Source organism: Vulpes vulpes, chromosome 3, assembly GCF_048418805.1.
Source record: "Vulpes vulpes isolate BD-2025 chromosome 3, VulVul3, whole genome shotgun sequence".
Classification (NCBI taxonomy): domain Eukaryota; kingdom Metazoa; phylum Chordata; class Mammalia; order Carnivora; family Canidae; genus Vulpes; species Vulpes vulpes.
Window position 1 is genome coordinate 20561750 of NC_132782.1, and position 18125 is coordinate 20579874.

The 18125-nt window shown below is 32.7% G+C and overlaps 1 protein-coding gene across 7 annotated transcripts in view; it reads right to left on the bottom strand.

The window, feature by feature from the left end:
* Positions 1-1944: 1944 nt before the first annotated feature.
* LNPK (lunapark, ER junction formation factor) overlaps positions 1945-18125 on the bottom strand; it is a 78668-nt gene continuing 62487 nt past the window's right edge. For 3 of the 7 annotated variants that reach the window (XM_072752006.1, XM_025993989.2, XM_072752005.1), the window contains exons 10-13: positions 13292-13397; positions 11984-12054; positions 10994-11164; positions 1945-2979 (exon numbers count right to left, since the gene is read on the bottom strand). In XM_072752006.1, coding sequence (XP_072608107.1) covers positions 2744-2979; positions 10994-11164; positions 11984-12054; positions 13292-13397 — 584 coding nt within the window. In that variant the 3' untranslated portion in view covers positions 1945-2743. Of the gene's footprint in view, positions 2980-9160; positions 9671-10993; positions 11165-11983; positions 12055-13291; positions 13398-18125 lie in introns of all 7 variants that reach the window. The other 4 variants (XR_012000329.1, XM_072752009.1, XM_072752008.1 and 1 more) reach the window with 4 other exon arrangements.

Here is an 18125-nt window from a genome sequence, read left to right on the forward strand (position 1 = left end):
GCAGTAAGGACCATTAGTAAAGTGACGTGATAGAGAGAGAGTAATAGAGGCCAGCTTTAGATAGGGAACTTAGGAGCCTATCTCTCTGAGAAGAGAATATTTCAGATGGGACTTAATGTAGGAATGGGTTTAGCGTGATCACAGAACTGGAAGAGGCCTGGAGGCTACAGCATTATGGTGGAGGAGGGATGAAGAGGTCAAAGCCAGACCATGTTTATAGATCATGCTGAGGTCACAGTGAGAAGAGTTTAGAAAATATCTGTTGAGCATTTCTAAGTAGGAAAGTAAAGGTCACTCTAGCCAATAGCACTTAGTAGTTTGTTTTTCCTCATTTACACTAGTCTTAATAATCAGAAATAGAACATTTCACCACTCCTTAAAACCATTAACTATTTACTACAGTATCAGAATAACCTTTTCTATTTTAAAGGGTACTATACAATTACAGCACGTCACTTGTTGTATTCATTTTACTAATCCCCTTTTAATCTTCTTCCATATGTCTTTCAAAGATATTTCTCATAATATTTGATTCTATCATGCAATTATATTTCTCTGAAGTACTCTTCATTTTCAAGCAATGTACATCAGAATTTTAATGTTTCAAAACAAGAAGACTCGGGGCACCTGAGTGGCTCAGTTGGTTAAGCACCTGACTACTGATTTTGACTCAGGTCATCTCAGGAGGGTGAGAATGAGTCCCGTGTCAGGCTCCATGCTCAACAGGGAATCTGCTTGAGATTTCCTCTCTTCCTCTGCCCTTCCACCCATACCATAAATAAATAAACAAACAAACAAAAACAAAAACAAAAAACAAGAAGACTTCAGCATGATGCTACTAAAATGTTTATGGGTCAAAAATGTACAAAACCTGAGATTCACCCTCCCCATAAAAGATTATATTCCATAGTTTCAGGTTCCTATTTCTTTAATCTATGTATTTATTTATATACATGCATTTGATAGAGAAAAGTTGATGCAGAAAACTCTGGCTTGATTCTGAGCAGCTGAATTATATGTTCATATTATTTTTTAATTTCCTTACTTGCAAGAGGAAGAATTACAGCCCTTCCATATTTCACAAGGATATCTATAATATAAAATGTTGCTATTTACTTATTAATTATCAGGCAGTGAGCTAGGCATAAAAATTATGTAAATAATTTTTAATCATCCCTATACCCCAAAGAGTAGGTATTATATTTCCCATTTTACAGTTTATATTCTGGGTCAGAATATCCTATATTGCAGTCTCAGAGAGGTTGGGTGACTTGCCCAAGACTGCAGAGCTAGAATTTAAACCCAGTTTTGTGATCTCAAAAACTCTGGTCCCTATACCATAATGCCTCAGACTATTAACAGATTAGATTCATTAAAATACCTATCAGATATAAGATATTAGATCATAAAGATGAATTTTTAAATAACAAATGTTATTCTATCAAATTTTTAATAAACTATGTACAACTTAGAAATATTTGCCAATACACCATTCCTATATATGTCTCCCTTTGATTTCAATTTTTTTAATAATGGAGAAGAATGATAAAAGGAAGATGAAAAAGATAACCACGCTGTTTTTAAGGTCCAAGAATTATCATTCTGGATGAAAATTTTTCCCAGTCAATCCTTAAAACATCTATTAAATCCAATGAACTACTATTAACTGTCTATTCTCACAATACTTATTTGTCTCCCAAAATTAAAAATTACAAATGGTTTCAGGTTTTCCTGGATCAGTAAACTCTAATCTTTGATTAGAACCTCTAAATGTCACTATTTCTCTGAATTTGAAAAGCAATTAGTCTGAACAGAAGCATCATAATTTGCTCTCAGGAGTCTATAGATTAATTGTTTTGTGCACTCTTCCTAAGATTTTTCAGGTAGCCACGTCATCCACCAAGACACTGTCTGAAGAAGTCTAGATATTTAACAAAAAGAAACTGCTGCCAGATCATCTTTATTTTCCTTAACAAAATACACACAAGAGCACAAAATTCACTTATATATCACCATTATTTTACAAGTATAAATAATGCTCAGAATTCAAGTACAGTCAAGTGCAGAGATATTTCCTATATGTTAATATGTAAACATAAGCTAGTTATATACATCAAGTGCCTTTGGCCCAGCTGCAAAATAAGAAACATCAAAAAAGAAACACTGCACTTGACTGTTCAGTTGCATTCTTACTGAGAATTTGTACCAATGCCTATATAGTTACAGTTAGAACTTTCCTACCACTTAATGGAAATGCCTAAATAGACATCCCCCACACACAAATATCTCAAGAATTAAAATTCTACCCATTTTTAACGAATAATTATTAAAAATCTTAATTGAGTTTCATTCCTTAAAATGAACACCATTAGAACTTATTCATAACCAAAGTTCTTCCTATGTCAAAATGGTATTATTTACAGGTCACACATAGAGAAAATGAGAATGCTACTTTGTTTACTTTTAGAATGGAAGAAAACATCTAAAAGTGGGCTAAATAGTGTGATTCTTTATAATTTCCAAAGGATCTTACTTTACTGATATCACTCGCCTTTAATTTAACACCCAGGAGCTACAACTCTGACATATTGAAATAGTCAAGCAATCTGAATTCAAATGATATCAAACACATCCTTAGAGGGAGAGAGAAAGAAAAAAAAAAGAAAGAAAGCACCACCTAGAAAGCAATGACTGACATCATCAAGACTACAAATATCCAGTTGAAGGCACGTGAAAGCATTTACTACATGGCCATCAGAGACTCTCCACTGAGTTCAGGATTAGGAATAGGATCGGCTCTGGGGACTACTGATTTGGCTTCATTCATTGAGGTGTCCTCATTCTCAGCCTCTTGCTTCTCCTCTGGTTCCTCTGTGCCAGATACTTTTTCAGTCCCTTGGTTTGTCTGCTCTGTGTCTGATATTTTCTCGTCTGTCTGCTCTGTACTGTTATCAAGAACATCTTGTTCTTCTACAGATTCTGAAAAGATAAAGGGTCAAGACTTTAGGTATATCCAAATGTTAAAACTGCTAGATAGATAAACAAAAGGTAAGTACACACATACAGGGACAAAGAAACAAGAGAACTGGCCAGCATTATCCTTAAAATCTTTTAAAATATATATGTAATGCCCTATTACATACAGGAATTGGTATAAATGAAGGGGAAAAAATAATTTGGGGAAAACCAACCCATAAACATAAACAACCCATAACCCATATAAACCCATAAACAAACAACCCAAAACTTTTATCCAAAGTTTTCCTGAAATTAGGGAATTTTCACAGTATTTAAGAGCCTTCCTAAAGATGCATTTGAAAGTTAACTGCCAAATATATCAGATGAAATCCCAACAGATTGATGTGTTATAAGACAACAGCCCAGCAAATAAAGCCAATGTACTGACCCCCCAGATTACATTTCCGGAAGGAATTGTCTCCCTTGCACACAGGCAACTCTGTAAACAATAAATATGTGTGTGTGTATGTGTAGTGCTATTTCCCACATTGATTTACCTTTCTATTATTGAAACACTAAGATGGTCTGGATCCACCTTTTCCAAAGGCATGACAAGTCTCCCCCCATCCCTCTACAAAACAAGTTCTCAGGATTTAAACTACTGGGTCAGAATATCCTATATACCTAGAACACAAGGAAGCAAAAGTTAAGAGTCTTTTGCCCCTGTTTCCATAGAGGAAGCTAAGTGAGGGTTTTGGTTCCTATCTAAAAATTTATTCCCTTTAAGTTCTCTTGAGTTTCATTAAATTAAAATCCCTTAATAATAATTTTGTTCAGTAAAGTCTCTTTAATTTTTTAAAGTTTAAAGAATGAAATGAGAGAGAGATTGTCAGAAGCAGAAAGCTTTGGGCCTCCTAATTTTCACGTCAAAAATAAAAATCTAGCTTTTGTTTTTGTAATAAATAGTAAATATTCTTGTTAGGAGAAATATGGCTAAACCACATTGGCCCAACAAATAAGCAAATTTTACTAATCTCATCAAAGATCCCTTATGATATACTACAAGTGTTATTAACTCAAAAAATCTGAAGGAAAAGCCAATCTACATTAGTAAAAAGTTCAAGTTTAGCTCCTTTACAGTACATGTCAGAGTCTTGCTAAATAAATAAAATGAATTAATAGTTTTGCAAAGAAATTATGTGCTATAAGCACAATGGAAATGGAGGTCTTACAGATTCATGGTTTTACCATAATCAGTTTTAATAAATACAACTTAATCTATATCTCACACACTCATACCAAGATTTTAAAATATTTAAAAGTAATTATTTCTTTAAATAGATATCCTGGACTCTAGTTTACAGAATCAATTAAAACCTCTTTCCTTCTTTCATACATAGAATGCAAGTCTAAAATTCCAGTTAGGGACATCCAATTTAATGAGGTCTTAATATATGAAAATTCATACAATCACAAAACATAGTGAGGAATTGTTCACAAATCCCATTTGTGTCAAGTGCCACAAAAATGCTATTTTTATCTTAAAAGGAACTGAAAATGGCATTGTAGTACCACTTGGAATCTACAAAAATCAAGCTAGAAAAACAGGTGAGTTTTGTTATCTGAACGATCCAGTACACAAATGAAGAGCAGAAAGTGCAAATGAAACTCTCTGGACATGTACAGATCATTTCTGCCACAAGGGCAAACAAGTGCTTCAGTGGAAAGTTTCAGGAGTTGCCAACCATTTGTAATTCTACCCTCCCAGAGTCACGGTTTTCCACAACTCTCTGGCCATTGAGCAACACCTACTTGCCAAGAACTTTATAATTTGTTTTATTTTAGAAAGCCTTCTGAACAAATCAATAAAGCCACATGAAATGAAAAGACAAAGAGCTCAGGGTTTAGGACTCAACTCACCATTAAACATATTTAAGTGAATATAGGCTCAGATAATTTGTCATATTCTGTATGACCAATCGCTTTAGTACTGAACTTAAATGGGAGAAGTACTCAAGTTCATAGTTTATCAAATTTAAGCTTTGTGATGTAACTATTTTCAGAAAGAGACACATCATTGGTCAAATCCAATTTAATTAAACTCTGGGGTCTTGAAGCAGATAACACAAAAAGAAGTACTACAATACTTTAACTCTTAAATGCATAAAGATGAACTCTAAGAAGCACCGTGGGTTATCACAATTAGAAAATGACATCATACACAAAGCTTGCTTGTCAATACTTTACTGTATTTCAAAGAATATAAAGAAGCCTTAAAAACTGGTGAAATGATGGGTAGGGCTTGAAAATAATCAAAAAGCCTATTGATGACTACTTTTCTTCCCCCAGGTTAATTTGTGGAAAAGTAATTTTAAGAGCAGTAATACTACAGAAAAACTGCTATGTGTCACAATCCCTATAATGCAGACATCAGTCTAAACGACACAGAGAATTGATTTTTGGATGCCAAATGCCATTTTGTGAAAAGTCATCCAAACAAGATTTCAGTGGATTAGGTATGCAAAAATAACAGAATTACATGTTTAAGAAGTAAACCACAAAACTTTATAATAAGATTATTAAATATATTCCAGAAGTATTTACTTTACTTCTATGGGAGAATATCATTTGCCTATTTTAATAAAAATAGCTAATTTTTTCTGTGAAGTTGTAGTTTAGAATAGCTTGGTGGAATGTTTCTAGCAGCAATGTCCACAATAGCCAAACTGTGGAAGGAGCCTCGGTGTCCATCGACAGATGAATGGATAAAGAAGATGTGGTCTATGTATACAATGGAATATTACTCAACCATTAGAGATGACAAATACCACCATTTGCTTCGATGTGGATGGAACTGGAGGGTATGATGCTGAGTGAAGTGTCGATCAGAGAAGGACAAACATTCTATGGTCTCATTCATTTGAGGAATATAAAAAATAGTGAAAGGGAATAAAGGGGAAAGGAGAGAAAATGAGTGGGAAATATCAGTGAGGGTAACAGGACATGAGAGCCTCCTAACACTGGGAAACGAACAAGGGGTAGTGGAAAGGGAGGTGGGCGGGGGTATGGGGTGACTGGGTGACAGGCATTGAGGGGGGCACTTGGCAGGATGAGCACTGGGTGTTATGCTATATGTTGGCAAATTGAACTCCAATTAAAAAATATACAAAAAAATGGGATCCCTGGGTGGCGCAGCGGTTTGGCGCCTGCCTTTGGCCCAGGGCGCGATCCTTGAGACCCGGGATCAAATCCCACGTCGGGCTCCCGGTGCACGGAGCCTGCTTCTCCCTCTGCCTGTGTCTCTGCCTCTCTCTCTCTCTCTGTATGACTATCATAAGTAAATAAAATTAAAAAAAAAAAAAAAAAACATATCCTTTAAAAAATATATATATACAAAAAAATAAAAAAAATAGCTTGGTAGTATAAAAATACATTATAGAAGATGTCAATATTTGGGCATAAATACTAAAAAAGAAACCAACCCTTGTGTTCACACTCATTAAACAGGCCTTTTCTCCCCTATGCAACACCAGTTTAAGACTAAAGTTAAAATAAAGTTACCTGAATGATCAATACCATCCGTAAGATAATTTTCAAAATCAACATTGGCATCCACAATGCTAAGTAAACAATATATCATAATGTGATAAAACAAAAATGACCTACAGAATTTTCCTTTCCCCACTCCTGCCCCCTGCCCCCTCTCCCTAATGTTCTTGAGAGAAAAAGCTTTTTCTACCCAATTGTAATAATTGGTTTCCAGTTGTTTGGGCAAAGCCTTAACTTAGCCAGACAACTCAAACTCATAAAACTGAGTATAACTGTGTAACAAATACCACTGTCTTATCTATAAACCACACACATGCAAAAACATGTTAAAACGTCACATTACCTTTTGGGTTTTATTCTAGCTCTTGAAAGAATAATTTTCTAAGAAAATTAAATAATAGTCTAGCAAAACAAATTCATATATTTCCTCTAGAAATCTATAATTTCCACAGGAAAAACAAAACAAAATATAATTCTATCTAGTTTATACCTTTGAAAATCCATCATATTTTGGCAAATTCATTTAGATTCTTGTTTTTTATTTCTTTTTACAATAACAATTACAAAAATTTGTCCTGCTAATGCACCAAACTTTTGCCTTGTTAACACATCAGTAGCCACTGTATGTGTAGACTTAAAAACTTACCCAAAGGAGAATTTATTTTATTAAAATGGACAGTTTGTCTTTGAACTCACAGGTCTTAAAGCAGTTTTTATAAGACTTTTTGCCTTAAGGAAAATGGCCAACTTATATTAAGGAACAAAGACAGAAATTTCATCTCAAAACTTAACCCAGTGACTCAATGACTAAAATTCAATTAAATAAAAACTACCTATGAGAAAAATCACTCATACTGAACACACAGAATACTGTGTAATAATAATACTGTTATTTACCACTGGTGAACAAATCCATTAGATGAGTAAGAAATGTCATTATTAGGCAAAATGTAAAACATTAGGATAAACTGTTTTAGAAAAGAGAATCAAAAGGCCAAAAGATCTCTAGGTCTACAACAAACATGCAAAAAGATACTATCGGTAAGTTTACATCCTGAGGAAGCTGTATGGAATTAAATATCAATAAAGGTACAAGCTTTTTGGATGTGGTAAATACATGATTCAACAAAATTTACGTTATCATATAGTTCAATTTCCTAGAGCATAACAAACAACAGTAAAAACAGAATTTTCTCTAGTTCAACATGACCTTACAGTAACAGTATATTGCTTAAAAGAAAGAAAAAAAAGAAATCAGATTACCAATAAATTTCACCTTATTTAAATGTTACTTATGCTTTTTTGGTATTGATTAAAAGCCATGTTTTATTATTAGCAAGTTATTGCCAGTTGAATAAGAACTATCTTTTATTAAAATAATTACATAAGATCTAGACAAATTAAAACAATATTAACATAAATAAATAAATACATACATACATAAATAAAACAATATCAACATTTTTCAAACATGCTAGCCTAAAATCACTCTGCTGGTACACAAACAATCTACAATCCACCTACTCTATATATTGATCATAGTTAACAACAATAACAAAAAAGCTACATATCAAGTATTTTGAAAAGCACATTTTAAAAAAGCAAAACGGATAAACCACTTTAATGTGGCTTAGAAGAGATTCACTACTCATTTAGCCATAAAAGAAACTGAGCAACCTAAAAGTAGTTGATTACTTCGGCATACCATGTCTAATATGCTCTTAGATAAAAAGATAATCCATAGTCCTAATTTCTTATGTTTCTTTAATACAGCATTGCCAAAGCACCCGGATCCACAGTTCTAGAAGAAAAGTCTAGGAATCCAAATGAGTAATTAATGAGAGAAATTCCTTCTAGGTCTCCTTCTTTGATGAAAACTTTCCAAGGTTTCATATGTTGTTCTAAAGATTGATCCAAAAAGTTTTCAAAAGTCTTGTGTCTCATCCTAAAAGCAAAATCTTCCAGTAGCAGAACCAAGACAAAACTCAATTTCGAAGTCTTGCATCATAGATTGAAAAAAAAAAAAAAAGTTGCTTCTAATGACTCAAGATTATTCATATAAATAGTTATAGAATATTTGTTGAAAGGAAAATTCAGATGGAAGAAAATTACCTTTTGGTTCCCTCTGTGAATTTAATACCTAATCTCTGCTATTTCTGCTATCAAGGAGCTATTTCACTACTTTAAATAATATGAAAATTAAAGCAGGAAAGATTTTTTTTTTTAAGACCTCAAGTTTTTACATTAAGAACATAGAAATCAGAAATCTAAGCCCTCACATACAATGGCTGTCAGCACAGAGAGATGATTGTGATGATATGGTGTTACTGAATAGTTCAATATAATCATTAAAGGTATGCCACCAGGGTTCAAAACAAATGCAGCTTCATCTTTCACCTGAACACTTCCTAGTCAATTGGAAATGGTAACTGTATATCATAGTGGTGAGATAGTAGTCTTGGAGAAAAGTTTCAATCTTCTGGAAAGCCAAAGAAATAAGGTTCTCATAGCCATTTTGGTGAATCCAAGGAGAAGTATGAAAAGGTTACTAAACCCAAGACTATCTTAACCAAATGGAATTGTTGCTTCAGTTTCTAGCCCTACAGAGTTGTTAGACCTTGCCTCAGGTTTTGTCTTCACCTATTAACATTACCTTATTAGGGTTGAGTTTGAGCCAGTTAGACTTCGTTCTGGAGATTTCAGATAGAAAATGAGACATCTGAGGTATTGCTCCTCCTAGATTTGATGAGAAGGAAAGGTATAGCTGGGTGTTGTTTGCTAACTATCCATCTCAACCTTAGCAGAAGATATTAAAGCATGGAACTCATTATCAAGATTTTTATTTTGCTGGCTGTTTTGTTTTCTTTTTTTGTCCCAACTATTAGCTTTCAAATATTCACTTTAGCTTTCATAAGCAAGGTTACTCATGGAAAGGACTTCAATTTTTCTTAGGCATCTTCAGTATGAAATTCTTTAGTTTTCAGTTCCAAGAGGCTACAATAGCAAGGCAGCTGATTTGCATGTGACAGCATGCAGCTCAGAGCATGAATTAAGCAAAAGAAAAAAACTGATTATGTCTGGAGTTGATGCTGCAGACGTGGAGTGGAGTAGGTGAAGGTACTGATTCCATGTTGATAGTATACAGGCTTCTTGTCATGACTATCTGTGTTCAAATTCATTTTAATACATGTTAGTAAGCCAAAAGCCAAGCCCAAATCAATACATATATTTTACATTCATTCTAAGTTTAAAAAAACAAAAAAGGTACTCAAATTTTCATACTAAACTTCTCACATCTGAAAATTCACTGCCTCATGTTATTATTAGTTAAAGCCGTTTTTTCACTACTCAGTGGTTATATAAAGAAGAAATCAAATATATGTAAATGAGAATTCCTAGAAATTAAAAGAATGAATACTGACTGCTAAATAAACTATGTGAACTAAACTTCTAATATGGATTTTTTTTTCTGTATCAGATATAGCACCAAAATATCATGGCCTGTACCATACTTTTAGCATCTTCATGATTCAGAGCTGCTTAACAAACAGCTCCCCACCTAATATTAACAAGAAATAGTTGGCAATAGTCAGATCTTGCATCTCATCTTTTCCATTTTTTCATGAAACTTCCTCAAGAAGTCCTAAAACAATTACAAGATGAGTTCTAAAAACCAATAAATTCTGATAAATTTTGTTTCCCTAAAATAAGGCTGTCTTACATCAAAGGTATCCATTAGCAATATTAATCTTGAAGACCCCAAAAAATTGTTGCAAGGGAATATCAGTCCTATCAACATAGTACCCAAAGAATGCAAGGATGACTTTCCAGGGATCCCTGGGTGGCACAGCGGTTTGGCGCCTGCCTTTGGCCCAGGGCGTGATCCTGGGGACCCGGGATCGAATCCCACGTCGGGCTCCTGGTGCATGGAGCCTGCTTCTCCCTCTGCCTGTGTCTCTGCCTCTCTCTCTCTCTCTCTCTGTGACTATCATAAATAAAAATTAAAAAAAAAAAAAAAAAAAAAGGATGACTTTCCAATTCCAAAGTTTCCTGCTTGGTAACCTTACCAATTCCAGTGGTAGGCATAAAGCTATTTTATCAATGTTAGTTACAAATCTTATCAGAACTTAACCCTTTTAAAGTAGTTGAATAATTCTTATAATCTGCTTCACTTAAATAAATTGCAAAAATGATTCCATGAAAACATTACGAGTCAAATCTCCCACAGTTACACGTAGATGTCAACCCATAAACAAATGCTTACCTAGCTGTTGCTAGATGCTGCTTAACACAGTATAACCTGTATTTTAAAACTGAAACACACCAGACCCATCACACAGGAGGCTAGAGTATCAGAGCAATAGCTGATACATGCATGCTGCAAAATCTCATAAATTAATCCATTCTTATCTAAAAGCATTATGCTTTTATTGTTAAATAGCAAATATTATTAAGAGATAAAATTTTTTAATTAGCATATTCATACCTTCAGTGATCTGGTTCTCTGATGAAATCACACTTCCTGAGGGCAAGGGACCAAGTGAACTTGAGCTTTCCACTGCCTGTCTCTTCTCAAAACTAAACTCTGGAAGCCTTGGAGCCTGAGGTCTAGTTTTTCTTGCAGGATTCAAGAAAAAACAGTAGGCACATCGAAAAGCTGCAGAGAATTAACAAAATAATAATAAAATAAAACCACAGACCAAAAAAAAAAAAACTTTCATGGACTAATCAGATAGTAATTGACTACTTTTGCAAAGTAGTTAAAGAACCCTTCAGAAATTATTTATCCCTTGTGAAAGTACTTCTGGTTTTAATAATATGGCAGGTGCTCTTACAAAAGCTAATTTTCAAGCACACTTTCTAATTATTATTAGAATTGAAATATTAATTTTAAAACAGAAAAGATCATAAGTTACATGGCAGGTTATCTAATAGCAAAACAATCTATAATAATCTAAAATGTTTTACAGAAATTACATTTCTAGTCACTAGAATCCTTAAATGTTTTAAAGTCCAGAACCTTGCTCACTTGCCCAAGAAAATGTAGTATGTCATATCTGCGAAGCATAATTAATTTAGTACAATATTTTTTAAATAGTAGCTGCACATGAGAATCACCTGAGGTGCTCTAAAAAAAACAAAAACAAAAACAAACAAAAAAAACCTGCCTCCCCACCCCAGATCAATTAAAACAGACTCTTCATAGGTGGATCCTGGGCATAATTTTTAAAAAGCTTTTCAGGTGATTCAGATATACAGGGAAGTTTAAGAAAACTGACCTAGAAGTTGTACACTGTATAAGGAAAACATCTGTATTGTTTTTCCTGCTTGCTCTGTGTTGTAAAATAAGAACAATATGTCTGAAAAATACATACAGGGATAGTACCTAAAACAAAGTGACATTTACACAGAAGTTGGCATAGAATGAAATATTTAAGAGTAAAATATTTAAATCTAACTGCTCAATAATTCTTACCAATGTATTCAAATTCTTCTTTCAAAGCCATGCCATTATGAGAAAAACACTGCTGACATATAAGGGCATATCTATACCAAAAGAAAAAAATGAATATATCAGTTACAAATGCAAACCCTGGAAAGGCTACTTTAGCCATCACAGCTAACTTATATTTAACATAACAAAATACGTCAAAACAAATTAAATGTTACTTAATAAATAATACTCTTTAAACAACAGCCAAAATTTCAACCCTTTTAAAATATAATTTATACACCAAATAAAAAACAAAGCAACAGTCAAATGAATATATCCTTAGCAAATTAACAGAAATATATTCAATAACAGAACACTTAAATTTCAATATTTCCTAACAAGTATGTCTGAAGATGACAGACCCCAAATCTGTGGCCAGATAAGATAGGAAAAATTAGAAACTCTTAGAGATTCACAATGAATGTTATTAAAACCTCTGAGAAATCTGTAACAAAGAAATGAATTTGTTTAGTCCAATCCAAAGGTTAATTTCATACATGATGATTCCTAAATCTATCCTAGTTCTACATCTTTCTCATTTCCTATTTATATATATATAAATATATACTCTCTCTGTTCTCTGTGTATGTACTTAACAAATACTTGGCCCTATCAAATAACAACTTGTCTGTTTTGAATAATATACAATTTATTATATTAACATCAAATTCAGTCTTTTTATTAAAATGATAATATTAATCATAATCTTGTCAAATATCTACTCTACTATCCTAAGTATTTTTTTAAAGTTTACACTATGGCAGTTACTTTGCTCACATCATGTTTATCTTCCTAGGATTATCATAAAAATCAAATGATATAATAACTGAATAAGTATTTTGAGAACTAAAAGTGTCATATGTAAATTGTCCTCATTGTTAAAAAATAAATTGTCCTCATTGTTGTTAAAATCAATTCCAGCACTGACATCTATAAAACTCCATTTCTTACAACCTACCATTTTTTCACTATTTGTTTGCTCTTCAAAAGTTTCAATGAAATGATGCAATGTCCCTAAAAATAATCTTAGACAATGTTATTTTGTTTTCTCTATATGTTTTTCTGTATTTTATCCAGATTTTATCCAAACCCTTACTGAAAAACAACTGAATATTTACTCTGCAAGGCTATAAAATATTCTATTATGTTCTAAAATCAGGAAACAGGAGCAACAAAATTGTAGAATATCCTGTGCATGCACACACACACACACACACACACACACACACACACCCTGATCAACAAACTTTTTCCTCATTTTCATTTACCTACCACCTTAATAAATATTACCTGTTCTGTGGACCATCACCAACTAAATATTCAACAATTCTATCCAGAGCACCTCGTTCTCGGGGGAGAATGGGTCTTGCTAAAGGTGGACCTGGAGGATGAAGACCTAGTAAACAAATAAATGCATAAAAAATGTATATGTATAAAATATACTAACATTTTAATTTAGTTACCAAGTACTACCCATGTTTATCAGAACTTTTAAGAGATTTTAAGAGAATAAAAATAATAGTGATTCTTATACATCTCTTCAGAGCACTCAAGTTTTCATTAAAAATACTACACTAAAAAAATGTTAAATTATGTTCTATATCAAAACCATCAATATAATCTATTTAGAAATCAAGCTATATTGGTCTCTGCACAAGCTAATTTTTTAAGTGCCCAGACTCATTAAAGAGGGCACTTGTGAAGCACTGGGTGCTGAATGTAAGTGATGAATCACTGAATTCTACTCCTAAAACCAATATTGCACTGTATATTAACTAAAACTTAAATTTAAAAAATAATTTAAAGATAAATTAAAAATTTAAAAACATATACATGTGTGTATGAATAGATATAACTAAATAGATTTTTGTAGGATTACAAAGGTAATAAAATACAAATAAAATATTTTAAAGGAAAAATATATAATAACAATGTTTAATAATTTAATAATAAAATACATATTAAAATTTATGTAATAACAAAAGAGGAGACCTCCATTTGGATTAGATTAAGTATTCAGAGGACCTTTGTATAAGAACAGGGGTCCGACTGGGACATTGGGATGGCTCAGCAGTTGAGCATTTGCCTTTAGCTAAGGACATGATCCCGGGTCCGGGATTGAGTTCTGCATTGGGCTCCCTGCAAAGAGCCTGTTTCTCCCTCTATGTCTATGTCTCTGCCTCTCTCTGTGTGTCTCTCATGAATAAATAAATAAAATCTTTAAAAAAAAAGAACAGGAGTCAGATTTACCTTCCCACCTAAAACAACTAAAATACTATGCAAAATATATGATGAAATAGTTTTAAAGACATTAAGTATCAGGCAATGTAGGATAAAGATCCTTGAGAGACCAAAACCAAGTAAGATGAGACCTACAATTGCCCAAGCTTGTTGCCTAGAGAAAATTTCCAGCAGCTGAGGGAGGGTAAATTCAGCTGAAATGTATCAGTATCCTTGAGTTTGAGGAGAAAAGGCTGGAACTCTGGGAGACCAAGGCAGTTGGGTTCACAGGAAGAGAATGCACAGAGCAAGAACACCAAAGATCTACAAAGGATCTCCAAGACTGTTCAGTACAATACTGACTGTCCATGTATATCATGAAACCATCTGAGTATAGAGAAAAAAAACTGTCCCCAAATATTAAAGGTAACAATGTTCACATGGAGCCAAAGTATTGCATGCTCTCACCCAGCAAGAGTGGAAAACTTCCTAAGTCACAGGCTATTGGATTAACTATTCAGAGGACTTTTGTATAAACACATAAAAACATCCAGCATTTAGTAAGATAAAATTCATAATGTCTGATATCAGATAAAAAATTATTAGACATGGAAACAAGAGAAAAATACAACCCATAATGAGAAAAATGAACCAAAAATGACCTAAAAATGAGTTTATAGAATTTGCAAATATATTAAAATACTTATTATGACTATATTCCCTATGCTTAAGAATCTAGAGGGAAAATTCAATGTGTTTAGTCAAGAAACGGAAAAAAATTAAAAGACCAGATTCAACTTCTACAAATGAAAACTACAATGTTTAGTATGAAAAATCTGCAGATGGGATAATAGTAGTTTGGACATTACAGAGGGAGGGAGCTGTAAATTTGAAGATATAGCAATAGAAACCATACAAAATGAAATACAAAGAAAAGTCTAAAAATTTTGTAAATAAACAAATTATCAGCAAGCTGTGGAACAACTACAAGCAGCCTAATATACATATAACTGGAGTCCATAAGAAGGAAGGGAGAAAAGAAAACAATACTTGAAGAAATAATGCACAAAAATTTTCTGAATTTGATGAAATCTATAAACACACAAACCTAAAAATATCAACAAACCCTAAGCACAAGAAACATAATTTTGAACCAGACACAGACAATCAAATTGCTTAAAACCAGTGACAAAGAAAAAATGGCAAACCAGTCAGAAAAAGATACACTAGGGATGCCTGGGTGGCTCAGCAGTTCAGCATCTGCTTTGACTCAGGGAGTGATCCTGGAGTGCCGGGATTGAGTTCCACATCAGGCTCCCTGCATGGAGCCTGCTTCTCCCTCTGGCTGTGTCTCTGCCCCCCCACCCTCATGAATAAATAAATAAAATCTTAAAAAAAAAGATACAGTATATACAGAGAAAGATAAGAATGATAGATTTCTCATCAGAAAATAAACCAAAAGACAGTGAAGCAATATTTTTAAAGAAAAACTGTTATTTTTTTAAATAAAAGCAAAATGAAGACTTTCTCAGACATACAAAACTGTAAGAATTCATTATTAGCAGAATTGCACTATAAAAATTTTAAAAGACAGAAGAAAAATGACACCAGACAGAAAGAGGTAGTACAAAGGAAATAACTGAAATGGTTACCATGTGGGTAAACAAAATTATTACCATTTAAATTTCTTGAAAGACAACTGACAGCTTAAAGGGAAATCGATCACTTGTTGTAGGGTTTATAACATATGTTGAAGTATACTGTATGGCAACAATAGCACAAAGGCCAAAACAGGAGAAATTTAAGTATATTGTTGTTAGATTCTCAAACTATTTGTGAACTGGTATTATATCACTTGAAGCTGAACTATGTTAAGTTAAATATACATACTGTAAACCCCAAGAGACCCATTAAAATAACATGAAAAAGCAATATAGCTAGTAAGGCAATGAAAAAAGAAAATGATAAAGGCACTCAATTTGAAAGAAGACAGAAAACAGGGAGAAAAGTAATAGAAGAGAGGGACAAATAGAAAAAAAATAGCACAATAGAAGATTTAAACTCAAACCCAAACATACCAATCCTGTTTATGTAGCCTGAACATCCTCACTCACTATGAGCCACAGATTGTCAGAATAAAAAAACAAGACGAGATAATATTGCTTATAAAGAAAAAAAATTAAAAACAAAGACACAAATAGGTTAAAAATAAATGATGGGGGGGCACCTGGGTGGCTCAGTCAGTTAGGCATCCTAACTCTTGGTTTCAGCTCAGATCATGACCTCGGGGTTGTGGATTGAGTCCCATCACACTCCACTCTCAGTGTGGAGTCTGCCCGGGATTCTCTCTCTCCCTCTCCCTCTGCCCCTTTCCCTGCTCTCTGTCTCTCTAAAATAAATCCTTTAAAAATAATAAATAAATAAATAAATAAATAAATAAATAAATAAATAAATACATACATACATACATACATACATAAATAAATACATAAATAAATACATAAAAGAAACTATATACATAAATATGCTAACACTAATCAAAAGAAATCTGGAATAACGGTATTAATATCAAACAGAGTAGACGTCAGAGCAAACGTCAGAGCAAAGAATATTATCAGGGATAATTTTATAATGACAAAGGAATCAATAAATCAAGAGAACATAATAATCCTAGACATATTATATGCATCATAACAGAGCTTCAAAACACATAAAGCAAAAAAACTAACAGAACTACAAAAAGAAATAGACAAACACATAGTGTGTGTATATATATGTATACTATACTTATATACATAAATACAATGGTATATACATATTTATACACATGCACACACAATAGTTGGAGATTTCAACAGCTTCCTCTCAAAAATTAACAGAATAAACACAGAAATCAGTAATGATATATAGAAGACTCAAACAACATTATGTGCTACCAACTTGTCCTAATTGACATATATAGTCACTCTATCCAACAGGAACAGAATATATATTCAAGTGGAATATAAAATATTTACCAAGACAGATGATATAGTAAGACATAAAAGCTTCAGTACATTTATGAAGATTCAAACAATACAAAGTATGCTTTCTGACCATAACAAACTTAAATTAGAAATCAGCAACAGAAAGACATCAAGAAAATCTCCAAATATTTGGAGACTAACACGCATTTAAATAAAGATTTTGATTCAAAAAAATCAAAATGTAAGTTAGACAGTATTTTTTATTGAATGAAAATGAAAAAAGAAACATCAAAATTGTGATATGCAGCCAAAGCAATGGGTAGAGGAAAATTTATAACACTAAAACATCTATAAAAGAGGGCAAATCTAAATTTGTGAATTCAGCTTCCACCTTAAGAAACTAAAAAGGAAGAGCAAGTGAAACCCAAGATAGAATTTAAAAATAAGTAAATAAAGAGTATAAATTAATAAAATAGAAAATACAAAACTAATAGAGAAAATCTGGTTCTTTTGAGAACATCAAAACTGATAAACCTCTAGACAGACTAATTAGGAAAAAAAGAGATGATACAAAATACTAATATCAGGAATGAGAGAAATGGCATAAATCTAAATTGTAGATAATAAAAGGATAATAAAAGCATATTATGAATAATTTTATGGCAATAAATTCAAAAGTTACATGAAATAGAAAAATCATCTGAAAGACTACCAAATTATCATAGATCACTCAACTAGAAATAAGTATTCAATATGCTAAAATTATATTAAGAATTTTTATATCTAAGTTTCTGAGAGATAAGTGTAGATTTTCTTCAACTAAATTTTTAGTTAAAAAAAACAAACACCTTCCACAATGAAAACACCAGACCTCGATGCTTCACCCTGTAAATTCTACCAAATATTTAAGGAAGAAATATAAATTCTATACAAAATTG